Source organism: Saccopteryx leptura, chromosome 13, assembly GCF_036850995.1.
Source record: "Saccopteryx leptura isolate mSacLep1 chromosome 13, mSacLep1_pri_phased_curated, whole genome shotgun sequence".
Classification (NCBI taxonomy): domain Eukaryota; kingdom Metazoa; phylum Chordata; class Mammalia; order Chiroptera; family Emballonuridae; genus Saccopteryx; species Saccopteryx leptura.
Window position 1 is genome coordinate 52,983,263 of NC_089515.1, and position 22,654 is coordinate 53,005,916.

The 22,654-nt window shown below is 55.0% G+C and overlaps 1 protein-coding gene across 1 annotated transcript; it reads left to right on the forward strand.

Moving 5' to 3' along the window:
* Positions 1 to 655: 655 nt before the first annotated feature.
* On the forward strand, positions 656 to 22,573 carry SYNM (synemin). The gene is made up of 5 exons (XM_066355726.1): positions 656 to 1,576; positions 6,875 to 6,999; positions 13,753 to 13,823; positions 16,637 to 19,080; positions 19,887 to 22,573. The coding sequence occupies exons 1-5, from the start codon at positions 767 to 769 to the stop codon at positions 20,172 to 20,174; spliced, it is 3,738 nt and encodes a 1,245-aa protein (XP_066211823.1). The 5' UTR covers positions 656 to 766; the 3' UTR covers positions 20,175 to 22,573.
* The last annotated feature ends 81 nt before the right edge of the window (positions 22,574 to 22,654 follow it).

Below are 22,654 nucleotides of genomic sequence, written 5' to 3' on the forward strand. Positions count from 1 at the left end.
ACGCACACACACGCGGGGGCAGTGTCCGGGAAAATGCTGCACCACTTACCGCTCTAAAATAAGGACGCTGATGTGGAAAAGTGCAAACTTTGTCCCCTGGAGGGTCGTTCCCGAAAGGACAAAAAACCCCTGAGACTCCCGAAAACCCCCGTCAGGAGTCTGGCTTATCCGGCAGAACACGGGCAAATGGACATGCGTTTATGCTTCCAGTTAAAACAGAACCTTCAGGGCGCCTACGTGTGTACACGTGCGGACCACAGACTGTGCATGCGTGTTATATATAAATATAATTTTTAAAGGCAGAGAGACTCCTGCGGCCTCGCGGCCTCTGAGGAGCGGCCTCGCGACAGACGCGGCACCTCACCTCAGGCGGCTTTTAGTTCCGTCCACGAACGCCAGGCCCCGTGGGTGCGCGCGACAGGGGGCTGACCCCGTCAGCCCGGCCCCACGGGCCACCACCGCCCACCACCGTCCACGGTCACCTCGGACCAGGCGACGGGGATTCCGCCCGCGCGGCGCGGCGCTCGCTCCGGCAGGGGGCGCTGTCCGTCCACCGTGGCCGCGCCGCGCTCTGATTGGCTGCAGGCTGCAGGCCACGCCCCCTCCGCGGGCGCTGGAGCCGGTAAGTGCGCGCGGCTCGGCAGCACCCGCCGCAGTCTGCGGGCTTCCCGGGCGGCGGCGGCGGGGTCGGAGCGGCGCGGCGGAAGGGACAAGACCAGGGCAGGAGGGGACCAGCCGGCCGGCAGCGTCCCTTGCACCCAGCGCGATGCTGTCCTGGCGGCTGCACACGGGCGCAGAGAAGGCCCACCTGCAGGAGCTCAATGCCCGGCTCCACGACTATGTGTGCCGGGCGCAGGAGCTGGAGCGCGAAAACCTGCTCCTGGAAGAGGAGCTGCGCGGCCGGCGCGGGCGGCAGGGCCTGGAGGCCGAGGGCCAGGCCCGCCGGGCCGAGGAGGCGCGCTTCCTGCGGCAGCAGCTGGCCGAGCTGAGCTGGGCCACCGCGCTGGCCGAGGGCGAGCGCGACGCGCTGCGGCGCGAGCTGCGGGAGCTGCAGCTGCTGGCCGAGGAGGCGCGCGCCGTCCGCGGCCGCCTGGACGCCGAGCTGGATGCGCAGCGGCAGGAGCTGCGGGAGGCGCTGGACGCGCGCGCCGCCCTCGAGGCGCTGCTGGGCCGGCTGCAGGCCGAGCGCCGCGGCCTGGACGCAGCCCACGAGCGCGACGTGCGGGAGCTGCGAACGCGCTCCGCTGGCCTGACCCTGCGCTACTGCGCCCGCGCCCCCGGCCCCGCCGCGCCCACCCCGCACCTGCGGGAGGCGCACGACCGCTACACGCTGCTGGTGGCCGATTCGTGGCGGGAGACCGTGCAGCTGTACGAGGACGAAGTGCGCGAGCTGGAGACAGCCCTGCAGCGCGGCCAGGAGAGCCGGCGCCAGGCCGAGGACGAGAGTCGGCTGTGCGCGCAGGAGGCAGAGGCGCTTCAGTGCCAGGCGTTGGAGCTAGGGCGGCTGCGCGCGCTGCTGGAGGACGAGCTGCTGCGGATGCGCGAGGCCTACGAACTGCAGGCGGAGGAGCGGCAGGTCCGTTCGCAGGGACGGTCCCCACCCCGACCCCGAGCGCACTGCATGGGATAGGAGCGCTGCGGACCTTCCCACACCCGCAGCGCCTTCACCGACATCGCTGATAGGTGGGGTCCGCCCTGAGGGTGCCCGAACCGCCTTAAAGGGGCCTCTTATTCTGCCGTGGCATCTCAGGGTACCAGCATCTCCCCTGCCTTGGATAAAAAGCTCGGTCCGTTGATTCATCAACTGAGCGGGCGAGTGCCAAGTGCCAGGTCCTGGAGGATAGTTCTGTCTCTGTCATATTGTTAGGTTGTCAGCTTCTCTCTTTTTTGTATTTTTCTGAAGTTGGAAACGGGGAGGCAGTCAGACAGACTCCCACATGCGCCCCACCGGGATCCACCCAGCATGCTCCGCCCATCTGGGGCACCGCTCTGTTGCAACCAGAGCCATTCTAGCGCCTGAGGCAGAGGCCATGGAGCCATCCTTAGCGCCTGGGCCAACTTTGCTCCAATGGAGCCTTGGCTGCAGGAGGGGAAGAGAGAGACAGAGAGGAAGGAGAGGGGGAGGGGTGGAGAAGCAGATGGGCGCTTGTCCTGTGTGCCCTGGCTGGGTATCAAACCCGGGACTCCTGCACACCAGGCCGATGTTCTACCACTGAGCCAGCTGGCCAGGGCCGGTTGTCAGCTTTTTTAGACGTGGACATGATTGGGCGCATCCTGACAAATGACCCCATCAACTCTAGTTTCTCTTTCAGTTTCCTGTGCATCCTAGACCTGAGTACGCATAAAAGTCAACCAAGAAGCCCTTCTGACTTACATAAGTGAGACCACCTTCCTGCTGGGATCGGTCCGTTGTCTGTGGGGCTCCCCTGGGGAAAACCTAAGTTGTCTTCTTAACACGTTTTTTTATGTTGCAGGAATGATTTTCCAGCTAGAGGCAGCTGGTGTAGCTGCCTTATTTGTTTAGAGAGGGGCAGCAGGCTTAATGCAGAAAAGAGTTTAATCAGAGATGGGGTTTTTTTGTTTTGTTTTTTCGCAGTAGAAGCTGAAGTCAGATCTCTGGGTCGTGTAACAGTGGAAACGTGGGTCCTTGTGGCAGGATGTTATTACAAGTGCAGAGTAATGTAAACAGTTACTATTTCAGAGAAGCGAAGCTCAGGCCTCTGACACGGCTGGGGTGACACCTGTGTCTGATTTATTGATTGTACATACAGTCCAGTCTCAGGGTTGGCGCTGGTTCTGCCCGGTCTGAGCCAGAATTGGAAATGTTCCCAAATCACATTATCAGTAGTCCTCAGGAGGACAGCTTAAAATAACATCCCCATAAATTCAAAAGTGTTTTTTAAGGGAACCGTCTGTAGGTTCGCATTAAAGTTGTGTGCTGGAGTGATTTTGCTGCGCTAGGTAGGGGGTTTGGAAAACGCTTCTCTGAGACGTGTTGTGTGGGCTGAGTCCTCACCATTCAGTTCACTGTCCTGGCTCACTTGGCTCATTTCTGACCTCAAAGCTCTGGTCTCCGTGTTCTTTTTTTAATGCTAGGAAGAACCCTTTCCCCCCTAATTAAATCTTAAATGCAATCCCTTCTAGAAAACAGGTAAAAGAACACTGGAGGAGAGGTAGGGACTTGGGTAAAGCAGTTAAAATCGTGGTCAAACCCTTCTTTGACACAGGGACTCCAGGACTCACCCAAGGAAATGCCTTGCCTGGGGCCACACCTGATCCAGAATTAGGAACCCACCCTCAACTTCCTGTCCAGTGATACCTCCCCTGGTAGGATTTGCTTCTTTCCCCTGAAAGTAAAGAGCAAGGAAGCAGAAAGGGACTTCCGATGAAAGCAGTAAGACCTTGACTTATGCCAGCCGTGCCCTCTCAACGCTGAGCTATTTGCTTGAGAAACTGAGCTCTTAGCCTCGGAGGCTGTTTGTGCAAGGCCTCTGGGTCCACTCTTTGAATGAGAACTTGCTCCTGATTGGAGTGGGGACAGGTGAGCCACTTTCCCTGGGCCTTAATGCTGGCTGTGCCACTGTTTGTATCTCAATTTCCCCACATGTATAAACTCACAGGGCGCACACGTTCTGCTAATGACCCTTGAGTATTTTGTGTGCCAACCTCGGTTAGCAAGTGCCGAGGACACAGAAGTGAACGAAAACAGAACGGAGACCGTCCCTTGGCGTCCAAGGTCTCCAGTGGAAACGGTGCTTGAGGGTTGGGTGTGGCCAGAGAGCAGTGAGCCGGAGAGTGTGGGCTTTTGCCTTGAGTGCCATGGGAAACCACCGGAGGGCTCTGAGCAGAACAGGTGGTGACTTGACTGTGTCTGTAATTGACTCGCTGTCACTGCTGTGTTGAAAGTAGACTGAGGGGCATGAGTGATAGGAGAGGGGCCTCTGTTGGGGTCAATTGTTAATAATCAAGGGAGGAGGTGATGGAGGCTCAGGCCAGCGGTAGAGGGAGGGGGCCGAGACAGGGATCTACTGCGACCTTGACGCCAGTGGGATCCGTGGATGGATTGGATGTAGAGGGAGAGAGGGGGAGGGATCAATGTTGACTCCAGGGCAGTGGTCTGAACACCTGGACCAAGGGCTTTCTCTTGGCTGAAGGAGGGTGGGGCAGGGGAGCAGGTGTGGGTTAAGGAGAGCAGAGCTCAGTTTGAGAAGCTTCTGAGGTACCCAGAAAACAAAATTGTGAGTCTGAAGTTCAGAGTGGTGTCTGGGCTACCGCTATAAATACTTAGCATCCAGTCAGTGCTTATTAGTATTATTAATACATTGAGTTCTTGAGTCTAAGTGAGGTTATGACAATTTCAATTTCCTCGAGCTCTAACCCAGACGCATCCAGTGATATGACCATGACATTTGCAAGCTTTGCCTATTAGGACTGGATGACTTGCTCAGCAAGGAGCTGCTCAGGTTTGGGTAAGAGATAGAGAATTCTTTGGATGCTTACAGCAGCATGCTGACCCTGATGTGGACCTGCATTTCATCATCAGTCATGATGTTGCCCAAAATGACGACTGAAACAGGTGACTCTCTGCCTGGTGTTCATAACATTAGGCGAAACCGCTCCCACCTGGGTCAGATGCAGCATGCTGTGGTCTCAGGCCCCCCTGTCTCCGACTTAAAAATTGGTGATGAACTGCAGTCCAAGTCTGAAGGTTTCTTCCATCAGCAGGACGAGTTTCAGCTTTTCTGGAGAGTGTTGGGGGCCAATAAGGCTTATGTTCCTGCTTCCAAAAGTCCACTCATTTCCCTTTGACAGTTTAGGGAGAGTTGACTCACATGGAAATGTGGCTGTAACAAAACTTGCTTAAACTTCAACATGGTCTGATTTCCTTCTTTGTATTTCTGGGTGGGGCCAGTACAGAACTAGATTCTTACTCTCTGGGTGGAGAGAATCTTTGCACATACCTCCTTGGCATGGCCAGAAGACCTTGACCCCGGCCAGGGCACACAGGAGAAGCGCCCATTTGCTTCTCCACCCCTCCCCCTCTCCTTCCTCTCTGTCTCTCTCTTCCCCTCCCGCAGCCGAGGCTCCATTGGAGCAATGATGGCCCAGGCGCTGGGGATGGCTCTGTGGCCTCTGCCTCAGGCGCTAGAGTGGCTCTGGTTGCAACATGGCGACGCCCAGGATGGGCAGAGCATCGCCCCCTGGTGGGCAGAGCGTCGCCCCATGGTAGGCTTGCCGGGTGGATCCCGGTCGGGCGCATGCGGGAGTCTGACTGTCTCTCCCTGTTTCCAGCTTCAGAAAAATGAAAAAAAAAAAAAAAAAGAAGACCTTGACTTGCTTAGGAGAACTGAGCGCATCTGATTTTTTTTTTTTTTTTTTTTTTTTGCTAAGCAGCTCAATAATAATTGAACTTCTTTGGAAAGAATCAATTACAACAGCGTCTCAGGTAGTAATAGGTTGAATTTCTGATGGTAGAAAGGAGTGATATATTTATGTTCTATACTCTAACCTTGTAGCTGAGTTTATATCAATACTTATCAATTGCATGCTATATAACTGGCATGTGGGGGGCATTTTTCTAGAGGGAGATATGCACAGCACAGTGGGGATCCCGAGGCAGGGAGAGAGACGGACAGATGTAATTAAGAAGTGTAAAGCCATAAGGTTCCTGTGAACCCATGCCCTATTTACTGTGCCCTATAAGTATAATCAAAACAAGATTTAGGCCCTGGCCGGTTGGCTCAGTGGTAGAGCATCTGCCTGGCGTGCAGGAGTCCCGGATTCGATTCCTGGCCAGGGCACAAAGGAAAAGCACCCATCTGCTCCACCCCTCCCCCTCTCCTTCCTCTCTGTCTCTCTCTTCCCCTCCTGCAGCCAAGGCTCCATTGGAGCAAAGTTGGCCCAGGCGCTGAGGATGGCTCTGTGGCCTCTGCCTCAGGCGCTAGAATGGCTCTGGTTGCAACAAAGTGATGCCCCAGATGGGCAGAGCATCGCCCCCTGGTGGGCATGCCGGGTGGATCCCGGTCGGGCGCATGCCTCCCCGTTTCCAACTTCAGAAAAATACAAAAAATACAAAATAAAATAAAAATAAAAACAGAAGATTTATATCTGGGTCTGAATTTTTACTTTTATGCCCAGAATATATTCTTATCTTATTTATGTCCTTTTCTATGTGAACCAAATAACCCTATATCAGCTCACTTGCTATTATTGGGGACAGCATGGGTCAGGGGGAAATTCTCTTTCAGATTGGATCGAATTCTCTTTTTTTGTGTGACAGAGACAGCTAGTGACAGACAGACAGGAAGGGAGAGAGATGAGAAGTATCAGTTCTTCGTTGTGGCACCTCAGTTGTTCATTGATTGCTTTCTCATGTGCCTTGACCCGGGGCTACAGCTGAGCGAGTGACCCCCTTGCTTAAGCCAGCGACCTTGGGCTTCAAGCTGGTGAGCCTTACTCAAACCAGATGAGCCCACGCTCAAGCCGGCGACCTTGGGGTTTCGAACCTGGGTTTTCTGCATCCCAGTACGACATTCTATCTATTGTGCTACAGCCTGGTCAGGCTCGACTTCTCTTTTAAATATTGTAAAAAAAAAAAAACCACTTTCTGGTCTTATTTTCAATAGCATCTTAGTTGACTGGTTTGCTGTAATGACTTTCCTCAGGAGACTGAGGTCTGGACTCCTAAGTAATTATCATTAGAGATTATAAATAAAGAAGCCAGTATTCTATCACAATCATCCTGGTAATGGCTGCTGCTTTAATTAACCTGGAGGCTTTCCACTCCTCTTTGGGTCCTGGACTGTCAGTACCTTATGTTTGACCCGGCCAAGCTCTGGTCATTCCACCTAAAACCCCTCCGTTGTTGTTCTAGAGTGTGATCGCCCGCCTGGAGGAGGAGAAGACAGCCCTCACCTTGGCCATGGCCGACCGGCTGCGGGACTATCAGGAGCTGGTGCGGGTGAAGACCGGCCTCAGCCTGGAGGTGGAGACCTACCGGTAAGGCGGGGCTCTACCTGACCGCGGGGGAGGGGCTGTTTCCAGACCCTCCGGACAGAACTCCAGGGCCTGGCCTCGGGGGAGGGGCTGCTTCCCAACTCTCCGGACAGAACTCCAGGGCCTGGCCTCAGGCTCTGTTGAGTCATGTGCCCATCCCTGGCCGGGGGACAGAGTGCGCTAGCAGGGGTCGTCAAGCTTTTTATAAAAACCGCCCACTTTTGCAGTGCTGGTAGATCTGGTCCCTACCGCCCACTAGTGGACGGTCCAGCTTTCATGATGGGCCAATCGCAGCGCTGTTTGGTTGCACGGTAGGGACCAGGTTGACCAGCACTGCAAAAGTGGGCGGTTTTTATAAAAAGTTTGACGACCCCTGCGAGGGGTCAGCCTCCTATGAGTAACATAGACTGAGACTGAGGGGGGAGGTTCCCCAAACGTGGCGCCATTCTCCAGCGGACACTGGGCCTGTGATGGGTGACACCTGAGGCCAGGTGAGTTCTTTCCCTCCAGGAGAAGCCCGATCTTCCTGTTTTCCTCTCTGTGACGGTCTCCTGGGTTGGAATATGGAGACTCTGGTTTTCTGCTTTGTCTCTGGGATTTCCAGCCCTGTCCCTCCTCACTGTGTCCTGTCCCCGGTTCTCTGTCCTGAGACGTCAGAGGGCACAGAGGGGCATCTTGCCAGAGAGGCCGGAGCCTTACCTTTTCGGCAGGTGCTTTCGTGCTCACCAGCTGAGCTTTGCCCACAGGCATCGATCCTGGCACCCGTCTGACACTGTCAGCAGAGACAGGGTGCGACTGCCTCTGTGTGTCGCTAGCATTTTCTAACCAGGTACAGGATGGACTTGGCCACCTCTTAGGAATGTAAGAGGCATCGGTAATTTAGGAAAGTGAGTGACTTCTTCGTGGTGAAGGTGTCCAGGAGGGGCCACAGATGTGGGTTCGGAAGCGTTTCTGACACTCAAGAGCTGGCCTCAGCACGTACATCTTTCTGAAGTCCAGGTTTGCGTGGAGCAAAGGAGCCCAGCCCACGAGCGGGTGCACACTGGCTCTGTCCACTGTGGACACCAGCCTCAGCGGTTAGAATTGCTGGGGTCCGCCCCCCACCCCCAGGCTCAGCATCCATAAAACACAGGCAGTTGACAAGAACCCTTTTCCTCATACAAGCCTGGCATTTTTATCACCGACGAGTGTATCCTGTAGATGAGCCCTTGTCATCTTGTGTGTGACTCTCAGTGCTGATGCCTCAAAGTCTTGACAACAGGCTTGGAAATTCATGTTCGTGTTAGTGCCCTTTGGGCTTCTGGCCCTGTGCATCTTTGCACACCATGACCCACCATCTTTGAGAAAGTGGATCTTCCTTGCATGCCCTGCCTCACCAAGGGTAGCAGGGACAGTCAGCTCCATGGGGACACAGTCCAGGGGCCTATCCCGTGTGACTTCTCACCAGCCCTGTCCAGAGAGTCCGAGGGCGGCGGCCACTGTGGCTGGTGTTGTTTCCCTGTTGGACTGACGGACTGACGTTAGGGAGATTTACCCCCGCCCCCTCCCCTGTGGTGGCCACTCCCCCAGCACTGCTCAGTCTGCGGTCATCATCCTCACTGGACATGTCACATGTGACGGGGTGGCCCTCGGAAGCTGAAAGAGGGCTCCGGGCCAGCTGGAGCTTATCAGCTATGCCGAGGCCAGCTCTTGAGTGTCAGAAACACTTCCGAACCCACATCTGTGGCCCCTCCTGGTCACCTTAACCACGAAGAAGAAACGTTAAAAGTAACAGAAAATTGTAGAACTTATAATTCATGATTATAGACTTAGATAGGCTCATAAGTAAAGAGGTGATAGAATTAATAGAATTAAAACAGAGCAAACCTCAGAGTCTGAGATTTGAGGGTGCCAGCAAACCTAGCTGGCATTTGCTGGCCCAGGAAGACCCCGGTACCTCACCTGGCAGGTGAGTGTGATAATGAGGTGTCTGTCCATGGGCAGGTGCGGGGAGGCTTCAGGAGGTCCTTGTTGTCATTGGACATTCAGGTGATGAAGATCATCCGGAACCTGCAATGTCCCCAAAACCCTGCCCACTGGTGGGCGGATCTGGCCCCAAAGTTTGTAGAATTTATAGAAGCACAATTAGAAAATAAGTAGCCCTCTTCCCTACTGCACCCCCAAAAGACAACAGAACCCAGTCATCAGGAATGAGCAGATAAAAAATCTAATGGAGGCCCTGGCCGGTTGGCTCAGTGGTAGAGCGTCGGCCTGGCGTGCAGGAGTCCTGGGTTCGATTCCCGGCCAGGGCACACAGGAGAAGCGCCCATCTGCTTCTCCACCCCTCCCCCTCTCCTTCCTCTCTGTCTCTCTCTTTCCCTCCCATAGCCAAGGCTTCACTGGAGCAAAGTTGGCCTGGGCGCTGAGGAAGGCTCTGTGGCCTCTGCCTCAGGCGCTAGAATGGCTCTGATTGTGGCAGAGCGGCACCCCAAGATGGGCAGAGCATCGCCCTTTGGTGGGCGTGCCGGGTGGATCCCAGTGGGGCGCATGTGGGAGTCTGTCTGACTGCCTCCCCGTTTCCAACTTCAGAAAAGGAAGAAAAAAAAAATCTAATGGAAAGAAAGAAAAAAGATCTTCAAAATCGAAACAAAAACATGCAGAAATCCCCAGGGATACCCTGAGTCCAGAACCCACCAGTCTGAGTAAGAAGAGCCCCATCCTGGGTCCGGATACGGGGCACCCGTAATGCACCCTATGTCAGCATCATCACAGGGGGCGGGGGGGGGGGGGGGTAACGGGTAGACCAGTTGTTTTAAATCTCACCTGAGAAGGTGGAACGCTGGGTGGGTCCAGATGATTTTTTTCAAAAGACAAATGTCAAAGGAATTCTCTCCTGGCCAGATGGGAAAAACAGAACCACAAAGATTTACTGCCTGGGGTCTCTAAGACAAGCCCCTTTCAAAGGTGAGGTTGTTAGAAACAATGTTTAAAAATGTTCTTTGTGTGTCTGGGCAGGGGGAGCACGTGTTGCCTCTTTCTGGCTGTGTGAGCAGAAACTGTTTCAAGCGAGGAACAGGTTGTCTCTGGGTGTAGACTTCCAATGAGGCAGTGCGGAGCACCCCTAGTGCTGATCATTTCAACAGTATCATGGTGTTTCTGGCCCCACCATCCTTTTTTTAGACCCCCTATGCCTTTCATGTGTGTCCAGAGAAAAACATTTCTTCATCATTCCTCAAGGTCTTAGGAGAAATACGTGGTGGTGTTAATGAAATTCTACTCTTTTAGGACTTACTACAAGTGTGGTGACACTGGAAATGACTTGCTTAGGAAGGGTAAGATTTGAAATTAAAATCTTGTGGTGGTAAAGATGGACCACTAGGGAAATTCATCCCCTATGTTCCGGGGCGAGCCTTCCCCACATGCTTGCGTAAATGAGTTACCCCTCAGCTAACGGGAATCTCTTCCCTTCTCGAGGGACTGTAGCTAACAGAAAACTCGCGCTTTTTTTCACCCTGAGGTCAGCAGCAGATGCTGTTGCTGTGAATAGCTAACATTTACTGAGCATGTATTCCGTGACAGCCGTTGTTGCAAGAACTCTCCAATGACTTGATTACCGCTGCACACCTGGGCCTGCCCCCTCTTTCGGAAGTGGGGAAGCCAGGTCACGGAGGGTTTGCGCAGTTGGGCCCAAGGCCACGGGACTGGAAAATGGCAGGCCCAGCAGTGAAATACCCTGAGATCACAGCTTCCCTGTGAACCACTCCCTAGGACTCCTGTGTTTCGTGAGTGAGCTTGGTCTCTCCGTCCATCATTTGACTTTTTGGTTTTTTCCAGTCTCTAGAACAGACGAATGGGCTCTCTGTGTGATTTGTCACTGAGCCCTCAGGGCAAAGCTCTGGGCCAGCTCACTGTTGGCTCACACAGGACGCCTGTGTTTTGGGACAGTCCCTTTCTGATGGGGTGCTCCCTCCTCCTGTGATGGAATTCTGCCCCCTCTCCTCCCTCCCCCCTTCAGTGCGCAGTCCCAAGTCCTGGGGTGACAGGCAGCCCCCCCCCCCCCGACCCTCTCTGGAGCTTGGAGCCCAGGGACACAGGTCGGAGGCCCCTTCCCCCAGCTCCCTCCCCGGGCTCCCACCTGCCCTGGATTAGTACCGTGTGAACCGTGGTGGACCCCAGGAACCCAGTGAGTTTCCCTGTAGGCATCACTTCTGAAAACATCCTCTGACCATGCCCCCTCCCCCACCCTTGTCCTCGCGGGGTCCCCCAGTGCGGAGGCACAGCGGATGTGCCCTGAAATTCTGTCAGGATGATCTGGCGCAGACAGGGAGCCTGCTGCCCGCTGCTGGGACAGACGCAGTCTGGTCTGTCGGGGCCGGGAGCCTGCCTGGCCAGAGGCCACATCACAGCTTACTCCCACTCTACGTGTTTGTCCCGGCTCCTTAGCGAGGCTGGAGACTCGGTTTTCCTGCACAGGTCTGCTTAATTTCCCGCCAAGGGGGCCGCTGACCCGTGATGCCTGGGAAACCATGACAGGGTCGCTAATAGCTGGTGACTCAGGGGGTTGGCATCTCACAGTCACCAGGGCCTGGAGGCCATTTCCCTCGCCTCAAAATAACCAGGGGACTAACCAGGGAACACTCTAGCCACTTCTTAAAGTTGTACGCCTTCGGCGGAGACGAGGACCCTGTGGGTGAGAGACAGCATGTCACAGAGTCCTAGCCAGGGCTAGGACAGGCCTGGCGGTCCTCGTGCTGTCTCTGTGACCCGCAAAAGCCCCACAGGAGACTGGGTCCCCTCCTGTGGACACAGCCCTTACTCAGGGTCCGGGGTGCAGTAGAAGTGTGGCGATGACTTGGGTTTTCCCTGAAAACAAAACAAAACTATTCTCCTTTGAGGGGAGACAGAAGATAATGCTCCCCCAAGGGGAATCTTCTTTGTTGTGATTATTTTTTATTTGATCTCAGAGAGAGAGGAAGGGAGGTAGGGAAACAGAAACATCAGTCTGTTTCTCTGTGTGCCCTGAGTGGGGATTGAACCGGCAGCCTTTGGGTATCGGGACGATGCTCTAACCAACCCTGCTATCTGGCCAGGGCCCGGGGGACCTTCTTTATCCTGAACATCTCTCCACATTCCCTTGTCATGGCTTCATCGCTAATCTGGGACTCCTTAAGACTTCCTGTCCTGCCTTGGGCAGCTCCGGTGACAAGCCCTGTGGTGCCCAAGGCTTCCTGCTGAGCCACCCGAGGCCAGGTCTGAACTGGAACATGGTCTGCCCACCAAGCCCCACCCTGGCCCTGGAGCTGCAGGCTGCCACCTCTTTGGTGGCTGCAACCCCGGGGCGCCCACCCTCAGCGTCTCACTTTTACCCGAACATTCCTCTTGCTCTGTGCAAACCTCGGAATTTTCTCGGCAGTAGAAGCTATTTGTGTCCCTGGAACTTAAAATGCACGGTCATCAGGGTGTGGGCTTCATGGACTGGTGTCCTGTTTCCTGGCGCTCCCCCCGAGCGGAAGGGCTGGGGACTGTGGGCCCGGCCGCACGGCCCCCACTGTGTCCACGCACGCCCATCCGCACACACCTTGAGCTGATGCCGTCTTTGCTGCTCTCATCAGACGAGCAGACGTCTCTGCCTTGTGCCTCCCCTCCCGCCCCTGCGGTTCCCGTATCTGTGGGAACCACCACATTGGAATCAGTGGGTGTGGGACTTGGTGCCGGTTTTCCTGAACCACCGAGTCCCTGCCGGGCCCTGGCATCCCTCCTCTGTCTCGGTGCCCTGCTCGCAGAGGGAATGTCAGCATTTCCAAGTGGGCCCTGCCTCTGGTTGCCCCTTGCCATCTCCAGCGCACTTCTTGGAACTGAAGTCAGTGATGTCACACGTTGCTCTGGCAACCCAACAACTGTTGTACCTGCAGCAGCCAGCATCCTAGAGTCCCTTGCGCGAGAGTCAGTGATGTCACACGTTGCTCTGGCAACCCAACAACTGTTGTGCCTGCAGCAGCCAGCATCCTAGAGTCCCTGTGCGCGAGCGGCTTCCCGGTTTGCCTGGTCCGCCTGGCCCCGAGCTGATGTGTCCACCCTCCCCTCTGAGTTGTAGACGTTTATCACAGCTCGGTGAAGACTTGGCAGTTACAGACTTTTGGAACTAGACGTGGCCAAAAGATAACACGGGGCTTCTCTGGATAAAATGAGGGCCCCAGGGTGGGGCTCAGAGGAGGCATGCTCTGTGACTTTTCCTCATCTCTCTTCTTCTCTCTTCTCTCTTCTCTCTTCTCTCTTCTCTCTCTCTCTCTCTCAAATCTCTAAGGTGCCCCCACGGAACCCAGTTTGAAAACTACAGCTGCGGTGGCTGCTTGTTTACAAACACCTGTCTGTCCTTGCTCCGCTCCTGGCCACCCCCGGACCCATGACCCCAGAAAGACTTCGGTGGGGATTGTAGTCGTTTGGGGTTCTCTAGCCCTCTTCCTAGAGAAGCCAGACCCCTGCAGTCCCCTCCCGGGCCCACGTCTCCCTGTCCCCTCCTCCTGGCCCTGGGTTTGGAAGGGCTTTCTAGAAGGTCTGGGCTCTCCAATAGTTCCGAAGCCCTAGACCCTCTTTGTGTTCATTCGGTTGGACGGTTGCCCCAGCCCCCCAGGTGTCTGCATCCCTCTGGGGCGCCACCTTCAGACACGAGCCCCCGGTCGATGACACGGTGACACTCGTCACTGACCAAGTACTGCTTATAGAGACCCTTCTTGTTCTTTATTTCCTAATGAGTTCTTTTTTTAATTATTTCTACAGAGCCCTGTTGGAAGGAGAAAGAAACCCAGAGATATTGATCTCCACTGAGCGCATTGAACACTTGCCCCCAGGTATATATAAGAGAAGCCAGTTATTGAACTCTGTGATGCCCTCCACCTGAGCAGGTGCAGTCCACGGACAAACAGCAAAGCATCATTTATCTGGAAGGATTGGGGTTAGATGGGCTCTTTCAGATAACTGTTGTTCATCCCTCTCCCAAGTACCAAACAGGTTTTATTCAGTGGGCCATAGTTTAAATCAGTGTTTTTTAACCGCGGGTCTGCGGACCGGTGTCAGCCCGCCAGAAATTTCCTGCTGGTCTACCAAAGAGCTTACCACCCCGATGTGGTATGAAGGTTCTAGAAGACCCAGTGATCTTAGTTGAATTCACTGATGCTCAGGGTGATTTCTGCCTTAGCGGTCCCCGAAATAATTCTGTTTTTACTGGTCCCCAAGTGTCCAAAGGTGGAAAACCACCGGTTTAAATGATGGTGTAAATGAGAATGTGTGGGGAAGTGAGGGATACATCGATCTCTCCGCGGAGCCAGTATTGTGGGGTGCTTCCTGTCCAGCGTTGGGGTCTGGGGGACGGGGATAGGCTAATGGGGAGCTAGAAAGGATGAGTGTGAGGAGAAGGTGGCCGTGGGCTTGTTTGACACGCCTCACAGACGGAAGAGATGGGAAGGAGGATGCCCCTTGCTGCCGACCCAGGTGTCGCCGGGTGCCCCAAGGTCTGCCTCTGTTCAGGCCAACACCTGCAGGGTCTAGTCTATACTTTCTGTAGCTGCAGAACCGATGTAAGGATGTTCGGGTTCATTAGGAAGACCCTAAAAAACTGTGGGATAATTTTAAATAAAAAAGGAAAGCCCTTTAGAGTCTTAAAGAGCTTTCTGGCTAAGCAAAGGCAAATGATGTCACCTGTCACATGTTGGATATAGCCTTTCCTCAGTGTAGATTCTGTCCCCATGTGTCTAACCACCTAGAAAGTCATGGCGAGTTGGGAATATGTGTATCGATCTGGACAGGTGGTAGATTTTTTTAAAAAGTAACACTTTCCATCTTTATTCTTTAAAAAAGAATAACAGCAGTAGAGCATTTCCTCCGGCGTGTGGACGTCCTGGGTTTAGTTTCCGGTCAGGGCACACAGGAGAAGTGCCCACCTGCTTCTCTCCGCTCCCCAATCTCTCTATCTCTCCTCCCTTCCCTTCCTGCAGCCATGGCTCGAATGGTTTGAAAAAAGTTGGCCCCGGGAGCTGAGGATGGCTCCATGGCCTCACCTTAGGCGTTAAAATAGCTTGGTTGCCAAGCAACAGAGCAATGCCCCAGATGGGCAGAGCTTTGCCTGGTAGGGGGCTTGCCAGATGGATCCCAGTCAGGATGTATGCAAGAGTCTATCTCTGCCTCCCTGCCTCTTGCTTAATTTTTAAAAAAAGGGAGAGGGGAGGGGAACACACAAGGGCCGGGCCAGGACCAGACTTTGAGGGGGACCAACAGTTCAGTTTTGGGGCTCACTGAGCTTTTACGACCCATGATCCAAAGCCTGGGGAGAGCTCAGGAAGCCAGCAACCAGGAATCTCTTATCCTGTTTCATTCCTTCATTTTTTTTCAAGCTTCTCAAAGGATCCAGAGACAGGATTCGGAAACTAAATTTATTTTAGCACGACCAAAGGAAGTATTAGAATGAAGAGTATCGATGGTGAACTCTTTTAATAGGCTTTGTGCTTCCAAATAAGTCTGTGTCCTGTACCATAGGTGCCCACTAACTGTTCACCAAGTACGTGTACAGCTGTGTCTCCTGACAGTGAGTTTGTCACTGCTGAGTAACGCATTTGTGTTACATTGCCTCCAGTAATGTCGGCCCCTTGCCCACAGGAAGACAGGCCTGAAACCAGTCTGCCATCTTGCCCATTTCTCACTGACCCTCAATGAACAACAACCAGGTTGTTCTGCACTATTTCCTGGGGTTCCTGTATGTTACCCCCCCCCCCAAAGAGGAGTCTTTGTAGGAAATGTCCTGTCCTGGTCTCCCCCCTATATCCTGGGATGTGTCCTCAAGAGGTCCCTGGCCTTGGCTGCCATGGAAACCAAGGGGAAGAGGAGGCTCTGTCCAGCCCGACAGGATGGGGTGTGGGTAGCACAAGGGGGTGCCCTCAAGGATGATGGTGTCCTGGCCACATTCTCATCCCAGGCTGTCATTCCTCAGAGCGGGTAGCTTGATGGAGCTTGGATGCCGCCCTGGGCAGCACACTCTGCAGACGACCCAGCCCAGGGCAGGGAGCCCTGTGCACAGCCTCTCTGCCCCAGGGCGGTGACATTAACACAAATCGTATGGGTGGTGACCGGTCGGCGTCCTGCTCTGGCACCTTCTCGAGAAGTTTGTCAAACTAGAAGTGTAAACCAGAGTGCTTTAAAAAAAAATAATAAAGTCCTTCAATATCTGTTGGCCCAACATGGAAATCAGTGAAACATCAGAGCATATGGCACGGTAGAGATGCCCTGTTAGTGCTTAGCAACGATGTGCTTTGCAATCCCGAAGCACCTCTCTGCCGTGATAAGTACAATGAACTGATTCCAAATCATCGTAATATTGTGACATTTTGGCCACAAAAAGGAGCCCCCTAACCTCTCTGATGCAGTTATCATGCTTTATAATCACACGTTTGATATATTTGTTAAGGCAGATAAACATGTTACCAGCGGTAACTAACGTGTTGGGCTGAAGCCCACAGGATAATTCGGAGCTGGAAATGACCTTATTCTTGCTGGCCTTTGTGGTAACAGCAGATATTTATTAATGACAGGACAAGACTGATACACTTTGTCGATGAAAAAAAAAAAAAGGTGATGCCGACTGTCGTTTTAACGACCTGTTCTATCCCTGCAGAATTCAGAAGCACACGCCATTGGCACAGCAGCTTGTTGCTGCAGAGGGAAAATGAGAGAAACCAGTTTCTGAAGCACAAGCCACCCTCGGGGAGTTTCCGCCGCAGCTGGACGCAGCCCGAGTCGCAGACAGCTGCCAGAAACGTCCCCAGAAGATACTTCCTGGGCTCAGGGTATGCATCCCGTGCTGCCACCCGGCGGGAGAGCGCGTACGAAAAAACTATCGATAGCCAAGCCAACTTCAGAACGTTCTCTCCGACGTTCGGGATTTCACGCCACACCGAAGCTCACGTTCAGACATTCCCCGACAGGCCGAGAACTGAAGGCACGAAGTCGGGCGTGTCCCGAAAGTCCACCCCCGCCCGGGAGTCAGACCGCGCGTACAGGGACAATGTGCGAACCTGGTCCAATGAAAGGACTGTCATTTTGGGAAAGAAAACGGAAGCCCAGGCCACGAGGGAGCAGGAGAGGGACAGAGCTAGAACCGTCCTAGCACCGCACGAAGAGAGGATGTTTGATTCGAAGGAGAAGGCGTCGGAGGAGAGAAACTTACGGTGGGAAGAACTGACCAAGTTAGACAAGGAGGCGAGAGAGAGAGAGAGCGGGCAGAGGAGGGACAAGGCCAGGGGGCAGGAGGCCCTGAGGGTGAAACGTGAGAAAGTGAGAGATGTCCCCATCAGCCTGGAGGTCTCCCGGGACAGCACGGCAGAAGGGGTCCCCAAGAGTGTCCAGAGCCCCCTAAGAAAGGACACGGGGGGTCATCTGGGTGGGGGAGCAGACACGAGAGAGGCGAGGTTCAAACTGGACACCAGGGACGCCACGGGCTCTCTGGAGGGCGACTCCATGACCGAAACCATCGCGGAGAGCATCGTGTCCAGCGTCCTGAAGCAGTTCACCCAGTCTCCCGATACGGAGGTGTCCGCCGACTCTTTCCCGGACACGAAGGTCACTTACGTGGGCCGGAAGGAGCTTCCCGGAGACGGGAAGACCAAGACGGAGATCGTGGTGGAGTCGAAACTGACGGAGGAAGTGGATGTGACGGACGCCGCCGGCGTGGACTCCCTGCTGGGCCGGGGCGGGAAGGGGACAGTGGAGTGGAAGGGCAGGTCTGCGGAGCAGGTGATAGGCGAGATCGTTCATCTCGGGCTGCGAGGCAGGGAGGGGCGGGCCAAGGTGGTCAACGTGGAGATCGTGGAAGAGCCCCTGAGCTACGCGGGGGGCGGGACGGCGGATGAATCCTCCACCCCGTTCCGTGTGGAGGCCGATGAGTCTCCCACCCCGTTCCGGGTGGAGGAGGCCGACGACGTGTCTCCGGGCTCCAAGGGGCTTGTCGTGGAGGAGAGGTACGAGGCGACAGAGGCCGCGTTCTCGGCGAGTCAGCGCGAGCAGACCAGGCTGCCCCCGGAGACGGCAGCCCGCGTGGAAGAGGTGACGGAGGCGGGTGACTGGGAGGGAGAGCAGAACTACTACTATGTGTCGACCCCCGAGGAGTACTCGGAGCCCAGCGTCGGCCACGACAAGGATGGGGGCTCGGTGTACGGGCAGATCCACATCGAAGAGGAGTCCACCATCCGATACTCCTGGCAAGACGAGATTGTGCCCGAGTCCCGGAGGAGAGGCAGGAGGAACGACGCGCTGGGGGAGGTGCTGACGCCACCCGGGGACCTGGAACCGTCCCCGGAGCGGGACCTGGGCTCCCCGCACTGGATAGAGGAGACCGCGAGTGGAGAGTTTCACGCCGAAACCACAGTCATCGAGAAGGAGATTAAGATTCCCCACGAGTTCCACGCCTCCATGAAGAAGGACTTCCAGGAGCCCAGACGCCAGCTGGTGGAGGTGATCGGGCAGCTGCAAGAAAGCCTCCCGGAGCGGGTGAAGGAGGAGCTCTCCACCGCCCTCACCTCGGGGGACCAGGGCAGGCCGGGGCACCTGTCCGTGGACGTGAAGAAAGTCCAGACCTTGGGTGGGGGGTCCGTGACCTTGGTGGCTGAAGTCAACCTCTCGGAAACGGTGGACGCCGACCGGCTGGACCTGGAGCAGCTGAGTCGAGATGAAGCTGGCGTGATAGAGAAGGCGGTGGAGTCGGTGGTGCGGGACGGTCTGGCCAGGCGACACAGCCCGGAGGCCGGAAGCCCGGACAGGGATGCAGGCGGGGCGGCCCCAGCAGCCAGCTCCGGCTTCCGCTTCAAGCGCTGGGCCACCCAGGAACTGTACAGATCCTCTGGGGAGGACAGTGCCACCAGCTGGGCCTCTCACAGCAGCACAGAGAGGGTCACTTCACCAGGCCCGGTGGCAGCCACCGTGGAGGTCACCAGCCCGACGGGCTTTGCCCAGTCACACGTGCTGGAGGATGTGAACCAGTCTGCCAGACGCATTCAAATCGGCTCCCCTGGAGGAGTTTGGAGGACCGAGCAAGTCTCCCATGAAGGAACCACTGCAGGAGAGGTAAGGGGGAAGGTAGCCCAAGGTAGGCAGCCAGCTCAGGTCCTCACCAAGGTCCAGTGCCCTAAGAAATCGTCTTCTGAGGGCCTGTCCCAGCCTATCAGGAGGCAGGGGGCGCAGAGGAGCCTGGCCCCACAGAACTCGCCACAGAGGCCGGCAGATCGGGGAGCCCCTGTGCGTTTGGCTCCAGCCAAGTTCAGGTTCAAAGGGAGAGAGGACCCCCACTTCTGGGGCAGGGGAGGTGGGTGCCTAGACCTTTGGAAGGCCCCTCCAGTTGGGCCCCAGAGAGGGATTCTGCAAGGAAGTCCAGGTCACAGTCCCCCGTTCGGACGCAGTGGAGCTGGGTGTCAGAGGACCTCCTGTGCACATCAGTCAGGCATGTCACCGTCAGCTCTCAGAGGCTTCAGGCCCCCAAGCAGGTAATCTCCCGACCTGGGGAGTTGGGAGACTCAGAAAGCAGTGCCTGTGGAGAGGGTTCGGCAGATGGGACCCGGGCCACCCCTAGTCACGTTGCGGGTAAGGGAACTCCTGGTGACTAAGAGCACCTTCCAAGGGGCCGTTTTCTAATCTCCCCTGGATACTCGTGGGAGGGACACGTCAGGGGCCGAAGTGGCCCTGGGCACAAGCAGAACCTTTTGGCACATTTGGCCAGATCCTGCCAAAACCCTAACCTCTGACTGTGGGCCCATTTCTGAAGCACCGGTCCTTGTTGGGTCCGTGGACTCCCCCGGAGCTGGACAAGGCAGCAGGCAGCCAGACACTCAGGCACGTTGCCCGTGGGCCCCACAGAAACTGTGTTTACCTTTCAGACGGACGTGAGCCACCGAGAGGCGGCCCCCAGCTGGACCCGAGAGACCACCATCCTCTTCCCTGCGGGGATGGAAGCGGAAGCCCCTCGTGGCGCCTGGAGGGACGTGGGCCACAGGAATGACCAGGCGGCCGCCATGAGCCGCGAGGGCCAGGAGCAGGCTGCCTTTGATAAGGCCGTGCAGCTGCAGAGGATGGTGGACCAGAGGTCGGTGGTGTCGGATGAAAAGAAAGTGGCTGTGCTCTTCCTGGACAATCAGGGGGAAGATGATGAGGGAGACTGGTTTTGATAAAAAGTTTTGCTTTAAATGGTACCTGCTTTCATAATATACCGACACACAGAGGCCTTGACTTATGTTAAGGGGAGGGGGGAAGCCCACTCTTTATGAAAAACCTCCCTGCCCCCTTCTTTTCGGTCTTTCCAAAGAGCTCTCCAGGGCGTGTCCACTTCCTTTACTCTGTAGAGGTGCCGAGTGAATCCATGCCTCCACCAGGCCCCGGGATTTTGTTTCTGAGTCGGGACTCATACAGGAAGATACATTTTAGCCTTTGTGTCTCACGAGTTCCCTTGTGTGGAGTTTTCACTCCTTCCTAGAGACTCGCATCTGTTTGGGAAGATCTGAAGTCGTTTCAAAACAGAAGTCAAGAGGCAAAATAGCAGCCTGCTTACCTTACAAGAAATCTAAACGATTTCATTTTTAGGGAAAAAAATTACTCCCCGTAGGGTTCAGTTCACCTTAGGACTCAAATGAATTGCTGTGTGCAGAACTTTACCAATAGGCAGCGTTTTATTTACGGAAAGGGTAGCTGCAGGCTGTTGGGTGGCCTTTCAGATGTTTGCACAGGTTGCTAGAACCCTGCGCGGACCCTTGTGTAGGGGAAGGGATTATGACAAATTCACACCATACCATTTTTTTTTTCTTCTTCCTTTTTTTTTTTTTTTTTTTTTTTTTTGTGGCACTAGATGTAAACACTTTTTAATTTTTCTGGTTATGACCTAAGTTCTGCAGTAGCCGGCTCTCATCAGAGGGCACTTGCACTTCTTGGCGCTTTTGCTCTTAGCACCTAAATGTTTCGTGTCACCAGTGAGAGGTAGACCCCCGAAGACAGTAAAGAGAATGTCGGTGTTAGCTGGTCACTTGGGCTGTGAGCGGAACAACCCACAGGTTCCGGTGACCTGGGCCTCCATACGGAGCCCTGCTCCACCCACCGCTCACGGGGCAGAAGTCTTTCTGAGAAACATAGAAGTTTCTGCACTTTTCACAGATGTCATTACGGTTGGGGTGTCCAAGACGACGAAGGAGGCGTTAACTAGAATCGGATGTTTTGGGGAAGGAAGGAGTGGCGTGCGCCCTCCTGTCACCGGGCACTAAAGCTCCCCGGGCACTCTTGTGGTCCACGGGATGGGAGCTCCCCGGGCACTCTCGTGGTCCACGGGATGGGAGCTCCCCGGGCACTCTCGTGGTCCACAGGATGGGAGCTCCCCGGGCACTCTCGTGGTCCACGGGATGGGAGCTCCCCGGGCACTCTCGTGGTCCACAGGATGGGGGCCGGCGGCACTTTACCTCTGAGTGCGAGATGCTAGAATGAGTATGCTTGGGTGGACCCGTTTTATTTCACACAAAGGACATTGTTTTTAAAGCTTCCATCTTTAAAGGCGTAGCGTCAAGTATCTTAATTCAAACTAGTGTCCTTCACATAGTGTCGTAATGCAGATCACAGCACTGCCCGCCGGGCCCAGGGGGATAATGACCGGGGTGATGCCACGCTCAGGGAGGCTGTGATGACGCCGGTAGGTGTGACATTGGAGGGTCTCCTTCCCGATGGCCCTCGGAGCCCCGGGATGCCTGTCTCCTCGGCTCCCAGAGATGGCGATAGCAGAAAGCTTCGGGGGAGTCTGTTTTCTTCGTTGGTAGGTGGAGGAGAAATGGAGCCCAGCATTTGGGGTGACCTCGCTGGGAAACACCGAATGGGGACAGGAAGGAATGGGGACAGGCTGGAGGCACGAGGAATCGGCACCAGCAGGCAGGAAGGCGAGGGCTTTGCGAACACAGACGTCTCCTTTCTAACACGGTCTCAGGTAGACTGGTTTCCTGTGAGCTCTGATTGGTTATGGTGTCTCTGTAAGTGACGGCTGGACAGACGGATGATGGGTCAGTCACGTGGGTCTGAGTGGCTTCGTTTGATGTCCCTGTCATGGCTCATGACCTTGTAAACATGCTCACATACACAGACTGTTAGCTGTGTGAGCCTCTGCTTTACGCTATTTGGAAAAAGAAATATCTTAGATCTTAATCTCTGTGTCCATGCTGGAATGAGGACCTTCGGGAAGTATCCTGCCAAGAGCGTTTAGCCATATGAATCATGGAGCTGTCCGTGGTTACTGAGTCCCTGAACCGCTCAGCAGCAGGACGTGCCCTCAACATGGTGACAGGTCACCCCACAGCATGGTATCCTGCGAAAGCTGTCACTCTGGGGACAATGGAAATCAACTCTGTGGCTGGACGGGGCGAGGACACAGTCTTTTCCTGTTTGTTGGTGGTTAGACGTAACAGCGTTTCATGGAATGTTACCTCCCACAGGCTGTTTATATAGTGTGTGTTTAAAATGTATATTTAGAATGGAATCGCCTATAAAGCTTATCTTGCTAACCTGTTCCCCACAAAGGGAAATGTCACAAGGATGTGTAAAAATAAAAATCTAAGGAAAAAAACAAACAACTCGCATCACTCCTAAAGAGAAGGCATGTTTTCCAGTAGGTATTTTCTAT